Genomic DNA, 23876 nt, shown 5'->3' with positions numbered 1-23876 from the left:
TTCAACGCTCGGTGAAGTAGCTTGATTCACAACGTTTCTCACCGGCGAACACTGTTCTCTCGAAACATGGGCCCACGGAATATATAGCAATGAGAATTCACCCCTTGTTGACAGGCGTGGAAAGACAAGGCGAATAAAAAAAAGCGACTAATTCCACCCTTGTGAACTGCTCACTTCATCTCATCCATCGCGCTTTGTATCGTAATCCCACGACGAACGATGATGGCAGCGGGCGTCTCCATTGTAAAAATGTGCGCGCTCGGTGCAAAATGTGCGCCAACGAATGCGCGACACTTGCGTGTGGACAGCGCACGGTAGACACATTCAACAGTCGAATGGTAACGCGGATGATGAACGGACATCGCGCTACATCACTGTGTCGCGCTGTATTTTTGTGCGAATTTTGTTCGGTTTTCCTATGAATGAAACCGTTTCGTTGATCGTTTTTTTTGTTGTTTTTATATTGAAATATACGCAATCATCATGAGATTAATATGAGAATAGTGATAATTAGGTGACATCAAAATCAAAGGTTAATTTTTATATAAAGCAATGTGAAAACCTGAAAAGAAATATATATTTAATATTTCTTTAATAAATTGGTGTTGTTTATACTAAATCTGTAGTGTGTGTGTGTGCAGTGAAATGTATATTTAGTAAACTGTCGTGCATAAAAAAATGTTTATGTGGTGGTGTATTGTGGCGTTTAAAAAAAAGAGACATATTGTGATGGTTTTGCAATTAAGCAAGCAAAATAATACTTGTTCACGCAAGGTCGTTCGTTGATCAAACCATATCTCGACCCCGACCTTCGCAAAGGAGAAGGAGATGGTAGAGATCGGTAACAATTTCGCGAAATACAGAATGTGTTTTCGTATCTTTGCCCCGAAGTCTCAGCGCCATCTCATCCGAGTTCGTAGAATTATCGCGACAATTCGCGTAGGTGCTTCGATGTCATCACCGTGTGTGGCGAACAGATGGGGATTCTTTTTTTTCCACCTTTTTTCTCTAGCATGAGAATTTAATGTTTCTTAGTTCTTATACGTGACAGACAAGAGTAGAGAATTCAAGTGCTTTGTTATGTTTAGACTGCTAGGCAGAATTGTTATGAGCTAGGTTGTTCGGTGTCATTCTTATGACATGATCAAGCTCCACGAACCTATGGCAATCAATGTGGAAATGAACAACTTGGTGCAGTAGAGCGTTGGGCGCGATAACAATTAACATTAGCTTCTGTGGCAATTAGAATTGGTTATTGTATATAAATTTATTCATTTTAGTATATTTTTATATTTTGGAATTTCTAGGGAAATTCTATCCGTACTGGTTATTTAGTTACTATGTTGGTTCCTTAAAAAATTTCCGTCACCTGTCGCCATGTTTGTACTCATATACTACTGGAAGGAATAGAAAATGGCCGAAAGTTTAAGGACGATTTTATAAGAAGCAGCCCATAAACGACGTTAATAGATCGTTTGATCCTCATTATGAAAGCAAAGAACACCAGCTGATTTGTAAGATATATGACCAGTATGTGCCACCCATGGATGCCATACTTTGCTTTAGTTTAGCCAGAATCTCATACCAACAGTAAATGCAACAATTTGTCGACATTGTGCGCGTTTTACGGTGCAGTGGGCCGTTGTGTGCAGTGTGTGCTTACTGTTGATGGTGTGTTGGTGATTGGTTTGGCAGCGTCACAAGGAAAAACGTAGCTGCATTTAAGATCGTCGTCATTGCCGGCGGCTGGGTGGTTGGTTTGCTCTCATTGCGAATGATTAATTGCGATGAAGTTAGTTTCCAACTACGCGGGACGTTCCCGAATCATTTGAGTCGGTTTAGTTTATGAAGTTCGTTTGCAATTAGTTGTAACGAGAGCTTCCCGTGATCTTGCTGCAACAGTAGAAGATAAAGTAAGTGAGCGATTTGTGAAGTTTAGAATTTTACTTTAAGCTTCAAGCGATAACTCTTGGTTGAGCATACTTTTTTTTGTCTCTTTCTGAACCGTTGATTCAAATTCAAAACATTTAAATATCGTCACCAAATGGCGTTGCCGCATGAATAATTCATTGAAGAGAACAAGCGAACACGAGACGACGATGTCCGGCTGTCGATTTTTAGTAGTTTTGTTTTTAATCTTTCACTTCTCCCTGCTTTTTTGGCCGATATTTGGCCCTGCCAGCACAACATTCCTTTGCAGTGAGGCGAGGGGTAGTGCCTTCACTTACCGCACCACAACCCCCCCCCCCCCTCCCTTCGCTTCCTGTTATCCTGTCAAATGTCTAACCGTGACGAAGAACCATTTTCTTCACGGTTTGAGAAGTTTTTTTTTTCTTATGCGAAACGTTGCCCCATCACCAAATGGCGTGTTGAGGTTTGGATTGAGACGGTTTGACGGTTTATTTTTAAAATTTCCGTTCCTCCATCAGCTGAAACAGCAAATGGAGGAGAAGAGTACGGAGAGAGAAGAAAAAATCCCCATGAATTGCCGCCGTACACTTTCGACCATGTTTGAAGATCGTGGACACAAACACGCACATGCATATTTGAACTTTGTGTAGAAAACTAGCAACAACGAAAAAAAAAAATAATAGCAACTCCCTCAATCCATACCCAAGATAAACACATTCGGAACGAAACGGTGTTCGTTTTTGCCCTGCCTTCAGTCGCTTTAACGGGATGTGTTTTTTGTGCTTGTTTCGTTTTTCACAGTACGCTGTTTATGCGTGAAAAATCCATCTTGCTTAGTGAAAATCGGGACCGTTTCACTCGTTGTTTTACCGGCCCCCATGCGCCACCAAACTCATGCAACAATACAACCTGCTTTAGTGTTTATGTGCTTCGTGATAGTGAAACTCGAAGGATACGAGTCTTTGGTTCAGTGCCGCGACCTTCTGGCATTGTGAGTTAAAACAATTTTTAGCAAAAAAAAAATACAGCAAAACAGCAATCATTTGGTGTGAGTGTGTCTGCCGCGTGCCCCGTGTGCGATCGTTTTTGAATGCATGCCAGTAAAAGGACGTCAAGCAAGTTAGCATCAAACAGAGTGTCATGATGTGGTTCCGCACGGGAAGCTTTCCAGATGATCGGTTCAGTGTGTCAACGCTGAAGAAGCGCATGCGGCGCAAGAACAAGAGCACTGATGATGGCCAAAAGCAAGCAGATGGTGAGCCGCCTGCAACCGGCAGTACTGCCACCAAGACGGAAAGTGTGCGTCGTGAGAAAAGTAAAGATCGGAAAGGTTCCTCTGAACGAGCCGGTTCGCCAGGTTCGGTGTCGGGTGGTGGTCCGGTCACGATAGGTCTGATGGTAATACGACCACCACCGCGGACATACAAAAAGAGTTCCTCCAAATCCCGTCTCGATGGGGCAAAGAAAACAATTACGATGCCCATCACGGACACGCGTACGACGACCGGATCGGCCACGATCAAGAGTTCCAAGTCGAACACGAACCTCAACATTAACACGCTGATCAAGAACAAGCTGAATCACAACAAACACTCGCCAGCAAAGTTCCTGGCGAAATGGGTCGATCATCATGACGGAGCTAACGATGGGAAAACTCCAATCAATGGACCATATCCGTTGTCGTCTAGTAAATCCGTAAGCCTATATCTTGATTTTGTTAACAAGAAAAAAAATTACAGTGGAACGCCTTTTAATTTCTGGGGCCGAATAATTGAGCAGCACGGATAAGGAAGTTTTTTATATTTCTAACTTCTAATTTGGTATTTATGCATATAACTTTACTATTTAACGTCTTGAACTTGAACTGTCAAATAACGTTTGACATTTATTAGTAGCACGGATAAACAGATTCCCGGATAAACGGCGTTCCACTATAATTAGTGCGCGGTAGTTAGACGTCAGGTTAAAAAGGTGCAAATTCCTAATACTATTGATACAATTATGAAAAATCTCCTTAAACTGTAGCTTAAACTGTTTGTTTAACAGTGACTTTTGTCAAGTAATTAGTATTAAAATTAATTTGCCCTTTTTGGTCTGTTTTGCTAACTGCTGTGTAAAGACAGAAAATGTGCTGGCCACTTACAAGAGGCGCATATTCAAACCAGATGTTTAACTGGCTCATGTTTTTGTACGTTTTGTTTCCGCTTTCCACACGATCAAACGTTCTTGTAATAACAATGCAAATACCCCCATGGTGACAACATGTGGCCCTAAATTTGAACGGGGTGATGATGGTTTCCCACACACTCTACTCTACTTGAACGGACGGACGTAAACAAACGACGATCGCGGAGCAGATAAGCAGCTCTCGCTCCCATCTGTTGCATCTCAGCAGTAGCAATCTTGCACCAGGCCACCACAAGAAGTACAAATTGCAGAAGTCAAAATCACGCAAAACCCTACAGCAGCAGCAACAGAAGCGTTCCTCAATTCCTACGTCTGGTGCGACAGAAAGCTTTACGAAAACGTCAGAAACGCCTACATCGATAGAAGGAGCAGCAGAAGCGGGTGAGGACGTCGATGAAGTGGCTGATTCGAATGACACCACCGGAAATGGTAAATATTTCGCATGCAACCGTTGTGTGAGGTGAAACGGATGGAAGGTTTGATAAGATTACGTTGCTGTCAACGGTTTCAAGTGGTATGTTTCAAATGATCGCCTCGCTTCACTTCACAGCAAACCAAATGTCGAACAAAATGTATTCGCGTTGTTGTATATTATGTGATTATGTATTTGAGTTTTATTCTGTTTCTTTAACACACGCGAGGGTTAAGCGATTCGTTAAAGTCATACAGAATAAATTACCAATGTAAATATGCGTCTCCTTGTGTACTTCGTGGCTTTAACACCCAAAGATCAGTTCAGTTATATGACCTCTTGGTCGTTTGCCCAATATTGCACTCGGAAGAGATCAGTTTTCGTTAAGCATAAGACAACATGAACCGGTAGTGTGAGAAAGCATGACGCATGGGACTCGTCGAACACAACCGGTTGGATAGCCTTCAGTTTGCATAGACAATGTCGCGCCAAAGACCAACAAGTCGTTGTTGACATATGCTTGAAGAAAACTTTTTTTGTTGTTGTTGGTAGGGCTAATGAAACATCCCGAATGACATCATCTTAGCCTGGGTACAATGGAATACAGCCGAAATGGTTAATTTCGTCATTCTTTCGTTCGTTGAGTTTTCAAAAGCACCTTGAAACTGTTGTTGACGTGTTTTCTTCGAGTATCAAATAAGAATCTGAAGAAATGGGGTTTTGTTAGTTAGGTTAACGTGTTAACGTTTTAAATTCTGATAAGCATACTGAGCAAGAATGAATGAGTTCAGTATCCACAAAGATATTTAAAAGCTCATATGTAATTTAAGTCGCTCATAGACGTTTAAGTCAAGAATGAGTTATCTAACTCACGAATGAGAAATAGCTCTTATCACAATGAGTGAGTGATAACAATCATGAGAGTTATAACTCATTCATGAATGAGTTCCTCATTCAATCGTTCTTAGTGAGTTGTTATTCCCAGCACTACTTTTAATGCGATCTACCCCGTGAGTGTTTTGCAAAAGCTTGACAAATTTTGTTACACAATGAAACTTTATTCTTCCATTATTGTTCGTGTATCGTTAAACTCATGCTTGTGAATCTTACAGAACGAGGCACCAATACATCTTTAGCTCGCCAGCCATCGGACCGCCGTCAGGATCTGAGTGGACAGCTAGCTAACACTAGTGGGACTTCCGACCATCTCAACAGCTCATCGTCCGATGCCTACGGTTATAGACAGTCCGCGGATGACGATCAGTTCCGTGAAAAGTAAGTTGTTGTTTTCAAACTGCTGTTCAGTTGCAATATAAATCAAGTGTTAATACGTCACATTTCCAACAGTGTCAAATCCAAATCTGCCCCGGTATCGGTAAACCGATCCGAATCGTACAAGGAAAGATCGCAGAAAAAAACACGCACCACGCGACGGAAAACATCCGATCCGAGTCTGACAAAAACGGCGTAAGTAATTGTGTTTTTTGGAAAATCATTCCCCCTTACTGGATTTAATTTCAGTTAATATAAATTCCATAATTCCGAACAAGGGTTTCTTGTAGTCGCTGGTAATCTTCTCCATCCTACCGCTGGAAGTGTTTAATATTTATTTTTAAACCACGATTGGGCAAATCTGTGGATGATACTCGTTCCGCATGATACACGGGAAGAAAGATGCTGCGGAAAAATATTTTTCTTAGTTATGGAAAAAATGCCCTGTTGCTCCTGCAGCTAAAAAGAAGGTTTCCTTAGCATTCGCGACGTGTTTTGACGCGTGCAGAACATAAAGCACAAGAGAAAACGTGAAGTCGCGCCACACACAAATATGCCAAGCGCCAAGGGTGAAGAATGTGATGAGCAACACACTTCTCACAGCCAACTCCTGGCAGTTTGATAGTGCCGATGAGGTGTTTAGTTACGTGCGGATTCTTAAGATGAGCAGCAAAAAGAAACACACGTTCCGTTTACCATGACGTCACGATGGACGTGTGCGTGTGTGGGTTCGGGTGATTGAAACGAAGTCGGTGGCATGATTGACTACGATCGATTAATGAACCACTACCACCATCGCCATCACCTGGACTGCCTTTGGGGGGGGGGGATCCGTTCCGCTAGCGCAAGAGTAGGACGCAAATCGTAAACCAATCGGTAAAGATAAATAGCTGACGTAAGCCGAAAATAGAACGTTTTTACCACCATCGGGATGATGATGATGGTGACGACAACCACCGATGATTATGGTTTGATGCTATGGTCTGTTTGCCGTTGACCTGCTTCTAGGCATTGAAATAGGAAATATTTTCCCATGTTTTTTTTTTCTCTCTCTCCCGTTTTTGTTCCTGTGTTACCGGGAAAACATCACTACGTAAACATCATCATCAACACACCGACTGGGGCAAAATGGTCGCTTTCGGTGGAGGACGATAATGTCGTCGGTATGTTTTTGCTTTGGCAGGATTAGCAACACCGGGAAATGATGCAAAAGCCATGACCATTACTATCATAAAAACGGAGTAGCGCCCCTTGTTGTCGTCGTACGATGGTATTTTAATCACTCTTTTGTAGCAAGTAACGGACGAAACCAAAAAAAAAACGCCTAGAACCAGTATTACGCGTATATAACATAGTGCCCTAGAAACATATCCTGATCAAGAAATGAAACTGGTACAATTAAGTCCTGATAGTATCGGTTCCAAACATACATATGGACATACGGAAACGAATGACAAACTGGCGTCTACCTGGGTGATACTAAACGGCACCGATTATATACACATTCGAATGACTACATTGCGAAGAGATGTGCTTTCTCCTCACATCATGAATCGCGCGGGTATCGTTGCACACTGATCTGACATTGCGCACACTGCTGGACATTTCCGATTCTGCGAGACTGGACGGAATTTTCCTTACAAAATGAATTAGCCAGGCCCAACTTTTCCCCGCGTGTTACAGTACGTTATCCACCCGCTCTGTTGTGTCCACTTTATCGCGACAAACGCAACTAGGTTGAATACTACGGTGCCTTCCCCGTCACCGACCGGTCCGGAACCATCCCGGAGTGGATGACAGTTGCGTTACGGGGTTTTATCGTTTCCAGCATTGTGACAGACGCCCGTTGTTCGATAGGTTCGACCCAATGGTGGTAGTGTGTGCGCACGATCCGCGAGCAGTATGGCTCGTGTGTTCCTACCGGCTGCTTCCCGCTCGGGTTCCCCATTTGCGCGATGATCCCGTTCGGTTGCCCAGGGGTAGATTGGCAATATCGGTGCGCAACTGATGAGGGCAGGAAAATTACTGTTTTCCCTCGTTCCACCTACGCCAATGACATCACACTGTTGGGTTTGTTGGCTTTTTTTTCGTTCTTCGTCTTGTGTTTCTTCTTCTACATTCTACACTCCACCGCTCCAGATGGATCTATTCGACTACTGCTCTCGATGATGGCGGTTCCGGAGAAAGAGAGGAACTCGCAGTAGTAGTCGCGTCGGCCGCCCGTTGGTTGCGTCGTACGCCAGTAGCACACCGGCCGATAGTAGTAACGCCTGGTAGTGGTAACAGCAGCAGCAGCAGAGATATACAGCTACGTACAGCTAACGGACTGAGGCGGAATAAAACGCGCGCGCGTCCGTATAGAGTGCATTGTGTGCGGGCGAGTTATTAGAGATACACGGGAATAAGAGACACCCAAAAATTTTGGTGATTTTGTGCATCAAGTTTTTTTTTGTGTGTTTTTACATCCACCCGGCTAACTAGTTCCGAATGCCAGGAATGCGTCGACGGTCCATCCGTTTGGCGCGGGTCAAATCTGCTTCCTTCTCCACCGGTGGACCAAGTTCACCGTGCCTGTGAGTGTGTGTGTACATGTGTGTATGTGTGTGTGTGTGTATGTCCCGAGCAATAATAGTGTAAATTTTAGGTCATCAATGTACTCTGGACGAAGATCACACATTACTTTCATTTTGCCACAAGAATAACTTCGGCAAACTCGAATTTGAGGAATTTCCTTTGGAAACAATTCCAAGGTTCTCGTGTGAGATATGGCAGCACTTTCGAACGAACGCTCTACATCCCAGTGAACGATTAGCTAGTGCTTGTGACGGCAGGTTTTAAGTGGATTTAACCATTTCTCGCATCGCATCGTAAGTGGGCAAAACGATAGCGATCTCTGTACGCGCGATAGTACATAACCTTGGGAAATTCTACACCACCTACTCCGTAAAGCATGTAACGCTAGTAAGCAAGTTCCCTCATATGGCCTCCAGTGTATATGTGTGTATGTGTGCGAGTTTGTGGGCAAGGTGTTTGAAGTTGATGCACAAAATACGAAGAAAAATAAAACCTACCTCACACACCTACTGGCTGGATGAATACATCCAGGGGAAGAACATATGAAGAAAACATTCCACCAAACATTCGTGTCCCTCCATATAGAGAAATGGAAGAGAGGTTAGCTAGTAAGGGAGTATTTTTCCAACTGGATTTCCATCGGGTTTAACCTAATGTAAACAGAACAGTGCGTTTTGTAACTACACACCAAGCACCAGAAGCAACAAAAAAAGGCCCCAAATACCTGTTTTTCACATCTTTTGGCTTTTTTTTGTGTGGAGGGAAGTGTATTTGTATGTTCGTAGGAATGTTTACGACCACCGCTAGGATATAAGACATCGCAAAAGGGGAGACCGGGTGTGGTATAGTCTTGCTCTAAAATACTACCCTGCGTACGGGCAGTTATCATTTTTTAATGTCTTTATCGAATTTCCCGGTATAACGCACTAACGGCTAAAGCGAAGTTCCTTGTGTAAGCAACACACACCACCACGCCACGAGACTTGGTGGCGTAGAAAATTTCCGAACTGAAACAGTTTCTTACGATTTGCCGTATGATATGGCGGTCGATCCTACAGGAAACCAATTATCAAGCGCGTTCCATTTCCTGCTAGCTGTCAGCAGAGTGTCCCTGGTTTCTTTCCTCCCTTTCGCTCGTCTAATTCCTTACCACTACCTTGCCTTCTACTCGTGGTTTGTGTTATGTCCTTACGGAAACTCGCTCAAACCCCGATGATAAATGAGGCGTCCCAAAAATGGTGTGGCGTCAACCGGGGATTCTTTAAAGCCGTTTCGTTCCTATAAGAGCCTCAGCGTGTACGGTATAGAGCACAACCTCCCGAAAAGGACACAACACACGGGGCTACGTCTACACAAATGTCAACAAAGTGTGGAAGGTACACGTAGGCAAGTAGGAAACAACTTTTGCAACTTGGGTAAAAAATCCTGCGGCGCAAGGAAAGCTGTTAGGAAAGGGGAGAAGAGTTTTTCTTTGTGGTGATCGTCCTTTTTTTCTTACTTCCATTGGATCTGGACCCAGAACATCCAGTAAGGGAAGCACGTAAAACGCCCGTTTTAATGAAGTTTCCTTCCTTTCCACTATCAACAGCGGGTTTATTGCCATCCTTTTGTAGGAAATGGATTTTATTGTCTCTCCTTGTCGGTGGTACAGTGTGAGATCCGAATTGGTAGCGTTGGAGACTTGTTGGTATGATTTTGATAGTCAATCATCTAAATAGTTTAAATATTTGCACCATATAATGTTATACGCACATTTGGAACAAAGTTTGTTCGCAAAGATTTCAAAGTTGAAATCGAAATAAAAGAAATTAAAATAGAATGTTATATTTATGTACAACACTGTACCAAATAGGAAAAGAATAGGTGTGGATCATTGATTTTGTTCATTGAGAACAACTCTAACAAGCTTGGCTTCCAGCGGATGGTGATGATGACGGCTGTTTGCAGAAGCGAAAGCATTGCCTTCGGAACACTGCCGTAATGTGTGGTAGTGGTTGCATTTCTAATGTTGAATACTGTTAGTATTGGTTAGTTGGTTTGAAAGTGGTTATTTCTGTGTTTTCTCCACCAGGAAGAAGAGAAAAATTCTACTGTACGTGTGTGGTCTTTTGAGTAATAATCAATTTATAACGTGTGAGTAACGTGTAGTACTATCTTGTTCCATGCGATCATCTACATACAGGATCCACATATTGTGGATCATTCCCATAATGTACCGTGATGCAGTGTGGTACAGTTGGTATCACTTGCTATAGCTGCAAACGAATAACTGCTCCGCTTTTTTTATCTCTCTCTCTCACTCTCCCTCCTTTTCATTATTTGTTCAATTCCGTCAGCAAAACCAACGTCTGCTGTTCTGCAATAACGGTCGGTGGCAAACATTTTGCCTTAGTCTCGGTCGCAAAAAACCCTTCCAAAAGCACGTAGAAACCAGCAGCACATGATGTACGTTCGTAGGTTTTAAAAAACGCGGTTAAGGGTTGTGGACCTGAAGAAGAATTGCTTTCCGCCCCCCCCCCGGTTTTACTCTTCATTCCCGCAATCCGCACACACTGGCTGAGCTCCTAATTGACTGAGCTGACTGGTGCTGATTAGTATGAGAACAAGGGATTAGACTGCAAACCACAAGGAATAATGACAAACAAGTATGCGGTTGCACCTGCATGTACCGGGGGTGTGAGAGAACCCCATCGACGGTCAACGAATGCGGGGGGGGTCGTTGGTAAAATGGGAAAAAATGGAAATGCAAAAAGAAAGATACAAAAGAAGGAGGAAGCGACCGAGAGCGGAGCGAGTTGATATTTATAAGAACGCTGTGCAGTGGATGTAGTGTATGGTCCGATCAGTAAAGAGGGGTCAGTTGTACGGCTTGTTGTTGGTGTAGATAACCATGCACCTCCATTTGGTTCCATGTGTGTTTGTGCGCCTGGTTTAGGGGTTTTTTTTGCTTCCTCCCATGTACCAGAGTGTGCCGTACAAGGCAGTACATACTGAACCAACGAAGCAGTTATCCGTACGGAACACGTAGACGGCATTAGGTAGAAGCGCTACCCAAACCACCCACCCCTGCGTACATCCATCGCAGGGGGATTTGGATCGTGTACGGTATGATGTGCAAGATGTGGGTTATGACACTAACTCTAGCACACGAACACACAGTCACACAGGAGTAACCTCATTTTCCCCAGCATTTGCAAATTGGTTAAGGTGAAGGTGATGAATTTGCATTTAAAATATTCATCCCAGTGGCATGGAAAGGAGCTGCAAAATGTTGCGTTATATTGCAAAACTGGCACGTATAACATTAAACTGAAGTTTACGTATAAATTGCTGTTCAAAATTAATATTGTTTTGTACGGTTTACGTAGAGGATGAGAAGAACCTTAATTTCTGAAGCTCCATAAGAAACTATCGTCGAAATGCAGTCTGTTTTATCGAAGGTTATTACATTTAAAAGGGTCATAAGCCATTGATACAAACACACGGTACAGTGTTTTGATTGAGGCCAGCATGATGGACGCCAGATATGAGAGAGTCTAACCGAATTTACATACATAATTGTCGAGACAACAATTTACTTTACTACATTTCTCCTCCAGTTAGGATGATCAGTGTCCTACAATCTACTGCTCTGTTCGGTTTTATGACTTTTTCCTCAACACTTTTAACACTGTCGCATAAGAATTGCTTGAACAGAAATAATAAAGAACTTTTATACTTTTCTCTCTTACAGTGATGAACAAAATGAAGCATCCTCGTTGGCGAATAATAACTATTCCAGCAGTTCCACATCTAGTCTTCCATTGGCACTGGACAGTCGATCGACCTCACTGGAGGCGGTCAGTGGTGGTACCGGTGCAACGACTGCGGTTTCCTCGGCTGGTCCAGCAGGAACCGTCAGTGGTATAAACCCGACACACTCACCGGGTGGTGTCCTTCCCGCGAGTGCATCGACCGTAAGCGGCACGAGCGTTGTGCACAGTGTCGGCAGCGGCTCTGGCAGTGGCCCCGGTGGTCTGAACGTTCCTACCGCCCGCGAATGGATCGATAGCGAAGATGAGGGTACGGTTGAACCGGAAGCAGACTGGAGCTCGAACATCCCGCCCGAAATTCTATCCGCCATCTGCGATCTGGAAAAGAAGCGCCAGGAGGTGATCAACGGTACGTACGGTTGCCCTTTGACGAACGCCTTTAACTCTACTGCAATTGTCTGTAAACTTTGTCTTTGTTTTGTACTTGCAGAGATCTACCAAACGGAGCGTAATCATGTCCGCACGCTGAGGTTGCTGGAGGGCATCTTTATGCGACCGCTGCAGGAATCTGGTGCGTTACCGCACGAGCTGTTGAATCTGTTGTTTCCACACTCGCTGATCAATCTGAAAGATCTCCATACCGCGTTCGAGTTGAAACTCAAACAACGACGCAGCGAGCACGGGAACGTCGTACGGGAGATTGGTGATCTGTTGTTGACTATGGTAAGGGTGAATGCACATTTGTTCTGTGTTTACTTTGAAATGAATTAGTGAGTGAGTGATACTAGTACTATTGTACATTCAATTTTTACATTTGAACTTTTCAAAAGTAATAGCAGTTCAATCATTTTTGCACTAGAACAACCTTAGAACCTATCTAACACTTTCTCTTTACTCTAATGTCTCCAGTTCGACGGACAAACCGGCGAAGAGCTGAAGGAACATGCGGCACACTTCTGCGCCCGGCAACAGATCGCCCTGGAGGCGTTAAAGGAGCGCCGGAAAAAGGATGAACAGTTGCAACGACTGCTGACGAAAGCCGAATCTCACAAAGCATGCCGACGTCTGCAGCTGAAGGATCTGCTACCAACGGCTCTACAAAGGCTGACAAAATATCCGCTGCTGTTTGACAATTTGTACAACTTTACCGTGCGCAGCTCGCCGAAAAATGAGAGCGAGGCACTCGCCATCCGCAAATCACATGAGTCCGCCAAACGGATACTGGATCACGTTAATCAGGCGGTGCGAACGGAGGAGGATATGCATAAGTATGTAACATTGTCATTCTGGGGAAGAACGTGTAAGATTTGTTTTAACAAACATACTTTTCCTTGCAGGTTATTAACAATTCAACGCAAACTCGACAAGAGTGGGCTTGATAAGGATGCTTCTATTGAATTTAGGGTAAGTTTTTATTCAAACTCTCTATTGTTTGATGAAACATGTTTGCGCATGGTGACTTATATTAATTTATTTTCTTTTGTTTTTTTTTCACACAGAATATTGATCTTACCGTACGTAAGCTAATCCACGATGGGCCTTTAACGATGAAGAAGAATCCAGGTGTACAACTGCATGGACTGCTATTCGAAGATATAATGGTGTTGCTGCAAAAGCAGGTTAGTATCATGCGATTGTTTGTATCCCTGGGACAATTCCAACATGTTGTAATGTTGTTTTCCTTTTCCTTTTCTTTTTTTTTACAGGACGACAAGTATCTTGTCAAGTATCACTCTAGTCCCGGGCTCGGCGGAAGCGAAAGCAAGTACGCCGAGGGCCGCTTTAATCCGATCACCAAAATCCATCTCATTCTGGTGCGACAAAGCGCCGTCGACAAAAATACGTTCTTCCTAATCAACACCAACGTCTCGCAGATGCTGGAACTGACCGCGCCGAGCAGCACCGAATGCAAAACGTGAGTAAATGTGTAACAATATAACATTAAGGGGAATTGAAATCAGTAAAATATATACATAGGACTACATGGAAACAGCATAACACGTTCAACTCAACGCCGTATCATCCAAATTTGGACGTTCGCGTTGTTTGATTTTGGCATAGCAAATGGCGTGTTTTAAATGGCGCAGTTGGGAGTTGCGCAAGTGTAACTATCAGCTTGTATGACGAGTTCGTTGACTCACTGTTGACAACCAGAAAGGTCTCAACTTTCCACAAACACAAACACAGCACAAATTACAATAACAATCACTGGTTCAAAGGCACAGCATCTCCAACTATTTGCATTGCTCAATAGAATACTGTTGCATATTTAAAAACATAGAGTTTTGGTAAATGGAAGGTCGCGTGGCATAAAAGAAGGTTAAATATGCTAGATCTAAGATAATTGTATGGTATAATACCAGTAGCAATGGTCGCCTGGAAGTAGCCATTTATTATCTTTCATCTAAACGTGGTGCCAACAAACATTGGTTTGGACATTCAGCACTATTTGGCATTGAAAATTAATCCCTTCTTCTAAGTCTAAGAATATTAGTAGCTATTTATGTGCCGTTATTCACTTGAGTTGGTTGAAAACTTATTAGTAAGTTCTTATGCACACCATCGGACAAAATAATAAGACCACCTCCCAGTCGTATCATCAAAATATTACAAAACTTTTTCGATCGATTGAAAATTCGATAATCTGTCTCACCAGCTTCAGAAATAAAGAGGTGACTGTTGAAACAAATACACGAAGGTATGACATCCCTAAGTCAACATGCAAATTTCTAGAAGAGTTTAACTCTTCTTTAATTTAACTAATATACAAACATTTGATTGTCCTACTGTTTTGTCCGACACTGTACAGAGTTTATCTTAGATATCCCTAAAGAAATATTGAAGATAGAAGATCAAAATTATGATCAATTATTTTATGAATCGTTTAGATACTGTCCATACGTTTAGATGTCCACTAATCAGTTGAGCCTATTTTTCTGTATAGGAATAAAAGAGCTTCAGGACGTTCTTTGGACCTTATGTATTAATGGAGACACTGTAAAGATTCTTTGTGTGGCCAAAGCTCCTCGTTATGACACTAAGAAATCCTTCAATGCTCTGTTTGGTGTCGGCTGCAAGCTTTGTTGCCCAGTTTGGAAGCCTCAATTTTTATGGTTTTAATGGGTTTTAGATGATTTAGGGTCTTAATTATGTCTATGAAATGAAATGAATTATGACAGTAAATGAAAGGCGTTCGCAGCTTCTCTTGCATTATCCTCCGGCGTGTGGCATTTGGCGTAACAATGTAAACCTATTTAATATGTTTCGTGCTCCAATACCTTACTTTTTTACAATCCAATGAACACACTCATTACACGCAAATGGGCATTGTTCGCGACAATGGTGGTAACCATTTGTGCTATATTTAGTTGCCAATTTTTCCATCTCCCCCAAAGTAAAAACTTCCCTGCTCCCTTTCGATACGCATGAATCACTCGCGTTTAACCCATGGTTAGGCTGGATGGATATATTTTTAGGCAAAAGGTCGCCTTTTTGGTTCTTTGAAGTAATTTTTTTTTCTTGTGAAAATGGAAAAACGTGGAAAACGTAACTATTCTTTCCCTTTGCTTATTCATCATTGTCGACTTGAGAAAATGAGTAATATTGTTTGTGCGTTGTGCGAGATGTGGCTGGTTTTTCTTCAGTTTTGCAGGTTGTTGAAGTTGGAAAAAAGCAGTTTGAAGATGCTGCCGGTTACATTACTTTCTCTTCGCTCTTGTACGATGAGGTGACGAACGGGAACAAGTTTTCCACCGTGTGTGTGTGTGCTGTTCAATGAGCTGAATGTGGCGACACCGGCTTTAACTGTCTGTCGCCCTTCATTACCGACTGGTTATTGTTTCATCTCCCGTGCAACACATACAACACACGTATGATGTAAAAGGCTGGCAAGGTTATTGCATCGATCCAAACGAGTGTTTGGCGCGGAACTCGTTCCTAACTCGTCACTTTCTCGCCTTCTGTTTTGCCCCTTCTCCACGCTACGCTACGCGATAAACGGGAGCAACACATTGCACATACGCGACAGATAGATTGAAACACGTGTAATTAAGCAATGAACGGAGAAAACGACTAGACCAGGGGGTTTAGCTTCAATGTCATCGATTATGTGTCCATTACTGCCGGTTACATTTATTAAAGCGATGATTATGTGCATCTTCAGTCTGAATTTCATACATTTCGTTTTTAATGTTTTTTTTTCTGTGTTATTTAAAAGTTTTCCCCTAAATGGGAAAAGTTTTCCTTTCAACTGGGTTTTTTTTGTTTTTAGCTCAACCATTTGCTTTGTTGGTTTTGTTTGCCTCTCGCGAGGGCAACAGGCACTAGAAGAAGGGATAAACAAATAAACTCAAATGAGAGCATGATGCCTTCCAGCAGCAAAACGGCAAACCTTCCATGCTTGGTAAGAGGTCCTTCTGGGAAGCAAATTTTACGAGACTTGAAACAATGTCGTGAAAAAGCATAGCATCTGTGCAAGAGAGATACTACAAGCGATTTTTGTTCGTAAGCTGTTGTTCTGTACTAAAAGCATTCATTTAATTGGTGTAAGCTGCTTTTAGAAAATAAAAAGCAGCTTTATTTTTTAGGGTTATGCAGAAATACAAGAAGGATTTCTGGAGCGCTGAAGCATATGTGTGTACGGCTTACACATATTTTTGCTCCAAGACTTAAAGAACTGGAACCCCTGTACACTAATCAAACCCGATCGATGGTCACGATGAAACAGATTCTCCGTGGCACACACCGAATCTTCAAAGTGTGAAAAGACATTAACCAGGCTGATGGTACCATTCCGGATTGCGTCGTTGTTCCGACCAAACCGGGAACCAGAAGAAGCAAGGGAAACGTCTTTGAATCAACACTGCCTGTTGGAACTTCCACGCGTGGATCCACCCACTGTTCGCAGCAGCAGCATCTGTTCACTAGCCAGGTCAAGTACACACAACACCGCACGACCGACTGACCCCACTGTTTGGCCAACGGAGCACGAAGCGATGGAAGGTGGGTGTGTGTCCTGATTTTTCCCCCGTGGCGGAAAAACGCACTTGTTGTTTGCATGCAGCGTCCAGTCCAGCTTTTGCCCAGCACCAATTGAGGGGGTCTATGTGTGTGATGGCACTCTCCATATAAAACCATCAATGCAAACGTGGCGTTTGTTGAAGCACGAACCAGAAGATGTTAAAATTCGCGCTAAAACAAATTTGCCGGAGAACCAATCCCGGTACTTTTTAACGCGTGATCGAACACTCATCCACCGCCACGAGAGGGGTAGTGCAACCCGCTAGTCAAAATAATTTCTACCCAAAAAAGAACAGGAAAACCAGCTTGCGTTTTCGGAAGTGTGTGTGTGTGTTTATGCCCTTCGCGTATTTTGTGGGAGGTTTATGGTACTCCCTGATCATCATCAGTGACGTTGGGTGTGGAGAGTTGAGGTGGGGATATTTTTTTTCTTTCCCTTTTCTCTTGAGCTGGAATTATTTTCCAGCCTGCCTGAGCCGGGGGAAACGGAAATCGAACGAAAACAAAATTATCACAACAGTGGTGAAAAGTTTATACTGTTCTCTATTACCAGGAAGTGGGAAGATTTTACGTGATTTAATGGGGTTGTAATGCAAAATTCTATTTTTTCTATCGTTTCACCTTTTTTTAGCGTTTAGAATATTTAGCTTTTGCGTTTTTATTTTTCTTTCAAAACAGAAGTATGACACCTTTTTTGCTGCATTTAGTAAAACATTCATAAAAAATTCAGAAAGGAAGAGCAGAATGTTATGAATTTATTATAAGGGGCCCAATCATTTTTAATCATTTGAAGATTTTCATCATTTCTTTGTTGAGACGGAGTTTTTCGACTTTTTTTTATATATTTTACTGTATTTTGTAAGAAATATTAAAATGAATTACTAATTGATTATTTCTTTGTTGGAGAATCATGTTTGGTTTTCTTATAAATTTTTGTGACTTTTGTAATGCACTTTATTAGTGTATTAATTACCTTGCGTAAACAGTACCCTTTTCAATTATTTTAGTATCCTCCGCAAACGATGTTACATGTTGTGTATTTGTTTTTAACGTTAAAAGTACATCAGACATACAAAAATAAGCAAAGATCCAAATCAGTCGGCGGGATTTTGTAAGCCATCCACCAGATGACAAACTTCTCGCTCTTGTTCTCTCTCTCTCTCTTGCTTTCCGCTATCACCCTACCAAACGATCGGTCATACTAAAGCAACCTCCATCCTGCTGAACGAAAAAGGGATCCCCATACAAGAGCGCCTATTACAAACGGCAACTACAAAGAGAGAGAGAGAGCGACAGAGAGAAAGCGAAACCCATGAACACGATTGTAGATAAACTGCGCAGGGTTCCGTTTCAATTCGAACCTTTTTCACTCCTTTCCGCGGTGGCGGAGTGGCCCTTTTTTGCAACGCCATCATCATACATGCCGTCATGCCGAGTTGACGGTGAAGACACAAAACCTTATAAGACAGTCCGGCATAACCGGCACCGGGCTCAGTTTTCCTCGAGAGCGTGTGAAAACCGGACGCATCCATTTCAAGTTCCGAGCGCGCGCGTTTCGTCTGTTCGTCGTCGAGTGTGGGGCTTCACGAACGGAAGTCGGTGGTCGAGTAGTTTAGAAACAGACCGATTGGGGGGGTGGTGATTTTCCATTGGAAAATAAATAAAATATTAATATTGGACAAAATGTTAAACAGCAGTACATTTGTGGAAAAGGGGGTGAAAACTCGTGATCATCGCGCGCCACAAGAGTTGGTTTGTGTTCGTGTGAGGAAAAACTTCCTTTTTTTAACATCTTCTAAAAACGTGAGAAAGTGTCCGCTGTATTTTTTCCCTCCCAAAAAAAAAGCCATGTTAAACAAGATTTGAATTTTACATTATTCATTACGTTTGTTGTTTCGTTGCGTTTCCCGGGCCCCGTTGGGTGCGTGTGTAGTGTTAATGTAAGCGACAGTACTATATTTTTTTATGAAAGCTGTCGAATTCACTAAGCACTCCCATCCCTCAATCCCGCGTCATCTGCTGCTGGGTTGTGGAAATGTGTTTTCCTTCTTTCCCATAGTTTCGGTCAACGAGATTGTCCAGCATTAGGCCGTGTTTGTTTACATATCATTCAACATTATTTAGAGATCAATTGGGGATGGGAAAAGCCGAGAAAACGGAGTGAGGGACGCGATCACGAGAGTGTAAAGACAAAGTGATACGAGCACACTGTGTTGCTGTCGGGACAGTGATTTCCACGATGGTTGGATTTGGGTTTTTTATGTTTGCAAAAGCAAAAAAAAACAGGCTAATGGTGTGTGTAGGCGAATGGTGTGAATATTATTAGTGCTGCTGGTGGACGGACTGTGCGTGTTATGAGTTATCTATCTAGCTGTCCCCGTTTAACCGGGTGGATTTAGTGCAAACGATCGCGAGATCGTGCGTGTGTGTGTTTTTTTTTTCTTCTAACGAATGTTTTAACCCCAAAAACGATTTGTTTACCGACAGAACAAGGCTTCCCCTAATGTTTGTTTGCATCTTTGCAGTGTGAAAGAGTTATTTGCGCATGGACAAATTGATCCATTTGTTGTTTTCGTTGTAGTTTGATGTTCAAGGATTTGGTCCAAATTTGCAATTTTATATTAATTTGTAATTTTACAACTCTTTTTAATATCTTAATGCTTCTTCAAAGTTGAAGTTCTCCAATACATAAAAAAAATGTTTTATTCACTCAGGCAGCAGGTTCCTTTCACATTAATTGAGAGGTTGTTTTCTATGTGTGTCTTACATCTAACCATTAAATTAAATGGCGTTGGTAAACTAGCCTTCCCACGTACACCTTTTGCTCTCTCACCCATTTTAAAAAAAGGATTGGTGAGTGATTGAATGTTGTCGTAGCGAAATTGCCTATAGTTGATATGCGATATCAAACATTCACCGGTTGGTTGATACAATGCGAGCCTTTATTGACATGTCAACAGTCACCTGGGGGGTACGTGCGCTACCCCTGATGTGTGCACGATACACCATATCAATGTAGAGCAGAATCAACATATGAGCGCAGCACACCACCCCAAAACCCAGGGTCGGTATTCGGTTGTCAATGGGGAACAATTAGAATGCCAGTCGCCGCCGCTAAACACGCCTGTTGCAATACGATAAACATTCAATTACACCTTTGTTTTGTGTAGGGGTTGTGTTGCATATATGGAGATGGAGAAATAGTGTGTACCACAGACCGAACGAATTCAAAGTAGTAGATCACATTTGCTAGACGATGAGCAGAAATGTAAAGCGCGCGCAATCGATCCGCGCGCTACATTCCGTACCGTACTTGGGTGTGGAAAAGGATATCGGTATTGGAAACTGTCAACATCCGTCGCTTGAATGTTCTTATCATTCCGTTCCGCCATTACTACTTGACAGCTTAATGGCTGCCGGGGTGGCGGAAGTTTCACATTCCTCCCTTTTTAACTCTTGAGCCGTCCGGCGGTGTGTGTGAAGCGGCAGAAACGTGAGAGGCACAAACCCCAGACGATCGTGCGGATGTTCAATGAGCACAGTTTTGTTCGTCACCGGTCGCGAGATATTTTTTTGTTTTGCTTTCCCCACAAAACCACCAACATCGATCGGATTTCGCATCGATCCAATCTAGCGTGAAAGTGTGGTGCGGCTTTTGTAGAACTCAAAAACCTCAAAAACCGCCGATTGATTAATATCGTTTCAAATTTCACTTTCGTTTTGCGGTTTGCTGGAAGGGACTTTGCAGGGACAGAGAGACCTTAGTTTTTGCAGCACAAGAAAAATGAAACAATCACATCTCAGCTAAATGTATTTGTTTTCATCCTTATGCCCTATGTGAGGGTAGATATTTCGCAATGCTATTGCTCGGGTCGGGAATCAAAACTGCCCTTTAAAACCCTTTTGGTGGGAGACATTTTTTTTGTGTGTGCAAGATTTAGATTGTGCTTTGCTTAATTTTCAAACGCTTGTGACACCGCCGATTTTGAGCTCCTCAAGCTAAACAATTGGAGAGGTGTGTGGAAGAGGTTATCAGTTACAAAAATGTCCAGAATTTCATGGTCCACAGGCGCGCAAGCGCGCACGCACGCTCTAGGGAAGATCACGTTACACTTTAGAATTTCGTCACAGTCACTTGGCTGTAAAAAAGCATTCTTTTCCACCCGAATGACACCAATTCTGTTGCCCGCCCTCTCTTGTAGACGTGATATCTTTGGGATCTTTTGAAGTGTCTAGTGTAGTGATTAAATTACCGAACGCTTTACGATGACTTTTTTTTCTAGTGTAGAATTTGACTTTACACTCAAAAGTGTGGAAGAAACTGTATTTTTTGTTGGGGATTTTTGGGGAATAAACAAATCTTAAATATTGGGAATAGATTAGACACATTGGAGTACTTCATTACTTCAATAGCTGAAGTCCAATATAAAGCAATCTAAAGGAAAACGGTTTGCTTATAAAGATAAAAAAATATCATGTTTTTAAAAGTGCAAACTGTTCCAAATATTGTAAAGAACACTTGATGAAGATTTCACATCAATCGAATCTCAGGCTTTTTGAGAAATTCTGTCTACCGCAAGACAAGTCGTGGCTTTTAGAACTCTTTAAAATTGAATAAATCATGTAAAAATGATCGATTTTAGGTGGTTTATTGAATTCAGAGTTCACCCTCAGTAATTCCTCAGAAATTGAACTTCAAACAAAAAAATCCAAAATCCAATTAAACCAAATGTCCGAACGGAGCAAGTTCATATGTTCTGGCATAATCCAGCTTTGGACAGTGTTTGTTGCATTGCGGACATACAATGTGTTGCGCGTTTATTACATCCGTTTTGTCGTTTATAACCACGTTATGCAACGTATGCAGTAGTGGATAAGCAATATTCATTGTCATGATAACGACATGACGCTTTGGAGGTGATGCTTGAGAGCCAAAGAATAATTCTATCGTTAGGGCATATGGGATCGTTATACATCCTCTACCCGGACAAGGTACCAGCGTGTTACCTAACGTTTAGGTGTGTTTGTGATTACAGCATAGCAGGCCAGAGAATAAGGGAAGTGGGACGATGGGGGAAGTGAGTGTTGGCAAATTTTAATTGGCACGGGTTTGTCACCTTTCCAGATAAGTAAGATATGTATTTGCCATTCGGCCAGCGGGATATGTGGGAATGATGGTGTGTGATATATACATTTTTCATTCGTTCCTTCTAGGAACAGTGCGTCGGTACCGAAGGTGTGTTTCATTAATGATGATAAGTGATGAGTGAAAATGTTTCCGAACAAACAGTAAAAAGCTCCATACTTCAACAGCAGCTGGGTGTAAATCAAGTGTGAGAAAGTGAAGAAATTAATTATTTACAACACGTGTGTAAATCTTTCAAGGATTTTTGGGACATAACCGGTACAGGAAGGTTGTTCCGTTGAATATCAAAATGATACCGTACATTCGATAGTATAGCGCGGTTCCATACTACAGAACGCCAAGGGTTTATTAGTGTGAATAGAAAATGATGAACTTAACAGTGCCAGCCGTAACTGGACGGTTACGGCGGAAGAGTATTGCCGCCGAGGTGGCTCACTGTCTGCCGGAGCTTCGGTTCGATGGTGGTGGTGAACATGACGGACCAGGAGGCACCGCCGGTACAACGAAACATCACGCGAAGCGTCGTGGTAGCCTTGGAGGTGAACCCATTCGACGGCCATCGCTCGTTTCCAGGTGGCTTTTTTTTTAAATTACTATTTTTGAATAGGATCGATGGCGGAACAGTACTTCTTTCACCGTCGCTTATGTTAATATTTTTGTCTAATTGTTTTTTCTTCTTCTACATCCTCTACAGATGGTTTAAGCATATTTCCGATGCCGCCGATGCGTACAAAGCACGTACCAAAGGAACGCACGAGTACGGTGACGAGAGTGCCGGTGGTGCTGGTCATCCACCGAAGGACAGCTTCGAAACCGTCACCGAGACGCAGAAGATCGAACAAACCTCGACCCCGATCGAGCGGTTAGAGCGCAAGGATACGCAGTGTCGAGCGGTAAGCAGTAGTGCCGGCGTCCATCAGCAGCAACCATCGGCTGGCTCAACCGGTTCGGCCGGTAGTGCTGCTCACGGTGGCTCCGGAACGATCGGGTCGGGTCATCATACGCACCCGGGCACAATCGGATCCGGTGGTCGAACGACGGATGAATCCCGCCTCTCGAGCGGTCCCGGTAGTGGTGCGGCCGGTGCTAGCGCGAACGAAACGGAAGATAATCTGGAGAATGAAGAGAAGGAAAAGTACAAGCGTACGCAGCGGCACGATTCGCAGGAGTGTAATGGTGGCGCAGCATCGGACGATGATGGCGAACCCGACGATGATCAGTATCCGCGCGGTCAGCCGGGTGGTGGCCGAGGGTCAAACAACACACGAACGATCACGCAGCAATGTTCGCTGGTCGCACCGAGTGAGATTCATGTTAGTGTGAGCGCTACATTAACGGCGGAACCGATCCTTACACCGGCGGGTAAGTTGGACAAGATTGTAGTTGGCAACGTGTTTCAGCTTTAAGTTAGTGCTTAAAAATCGTGTACCGCGCGCTAGTGAGTGGTGTAGGGCCACGGGTAGTGAGGGTGCAAAAGGTGAAAAAGATGCATAACTAGCTAAAAATATGTAAACACTAACGAATAATGCAATAATGTTTGCCAATTAACTGCCATCTTTAGATCGACATTTTACACGCAAATACGATGCCCCAAAAACATCTT

At 42.9% G+C, this 23876-nt stretch overlaps 1 protein-coding gene across 3 annotated transcripts in view; it reads left to right on the top strand.

The window, feature by feature from the left end:
• The window catches only part of LOC125772380 (uncharacterized), a 72175-nt gene that overhangs the window by 40663 nt on the left and 7636 nt on the right, over window positions 1–23876 (top strand). For all 3 annotated transcript variants that reach the window (XM_049444041.1, XM_049444040.1, XM_049444042.1), the window contains 9 exons: window positions 5623–5785; window positions 5858–5977; window positions 12090–12517; window positions 12599–12831; window positions 13018–13376; window positions 13446–13512; window positions 13608–13727; window positions 13815–14023; window positions 22968–23635. In XM_049444041.1, coding sequence (XP_049299998.1) covers window positions 5623–5785; window positions 5858–5977; window positions 12090–12517; window positions 12599–12831; window positions 13018–13376; window positions 13446–13512; window positions 13608–13727; window positions 13815–14023; window positions 22968–23635 — 2367 coding nt within the window. The remainder of the gene's footprint in view (window positions 1–5622; window positions 5786–5857; window positions 5978–12089; window positions 12518–12598; window positions 12832–13017; window positions 13377–13445; window positions 13513–13607; window positions 13728–13814; window positions 14024–22967; window positions 23636–23876) is intronic.

Source organism: Anopheles funestus, chromosome 3RL (genome assembly GCF_943734845.2).
Source record: "Anopheles funestus chromosome 3RL, idAnoFuneDA-416_04, whole genome shotgun sequence".
In the NCBI taxonomy this organism is placed as follows: domain Eukaryota; kingdom Metazoa; phylum Arthropoda; class Insecta; order Diptera; family Culicidae; genus Anopheles; species Anopheles funestus.
This window is presented reverse-complemented; position numbering and strand designations above follow the sequence as displayed.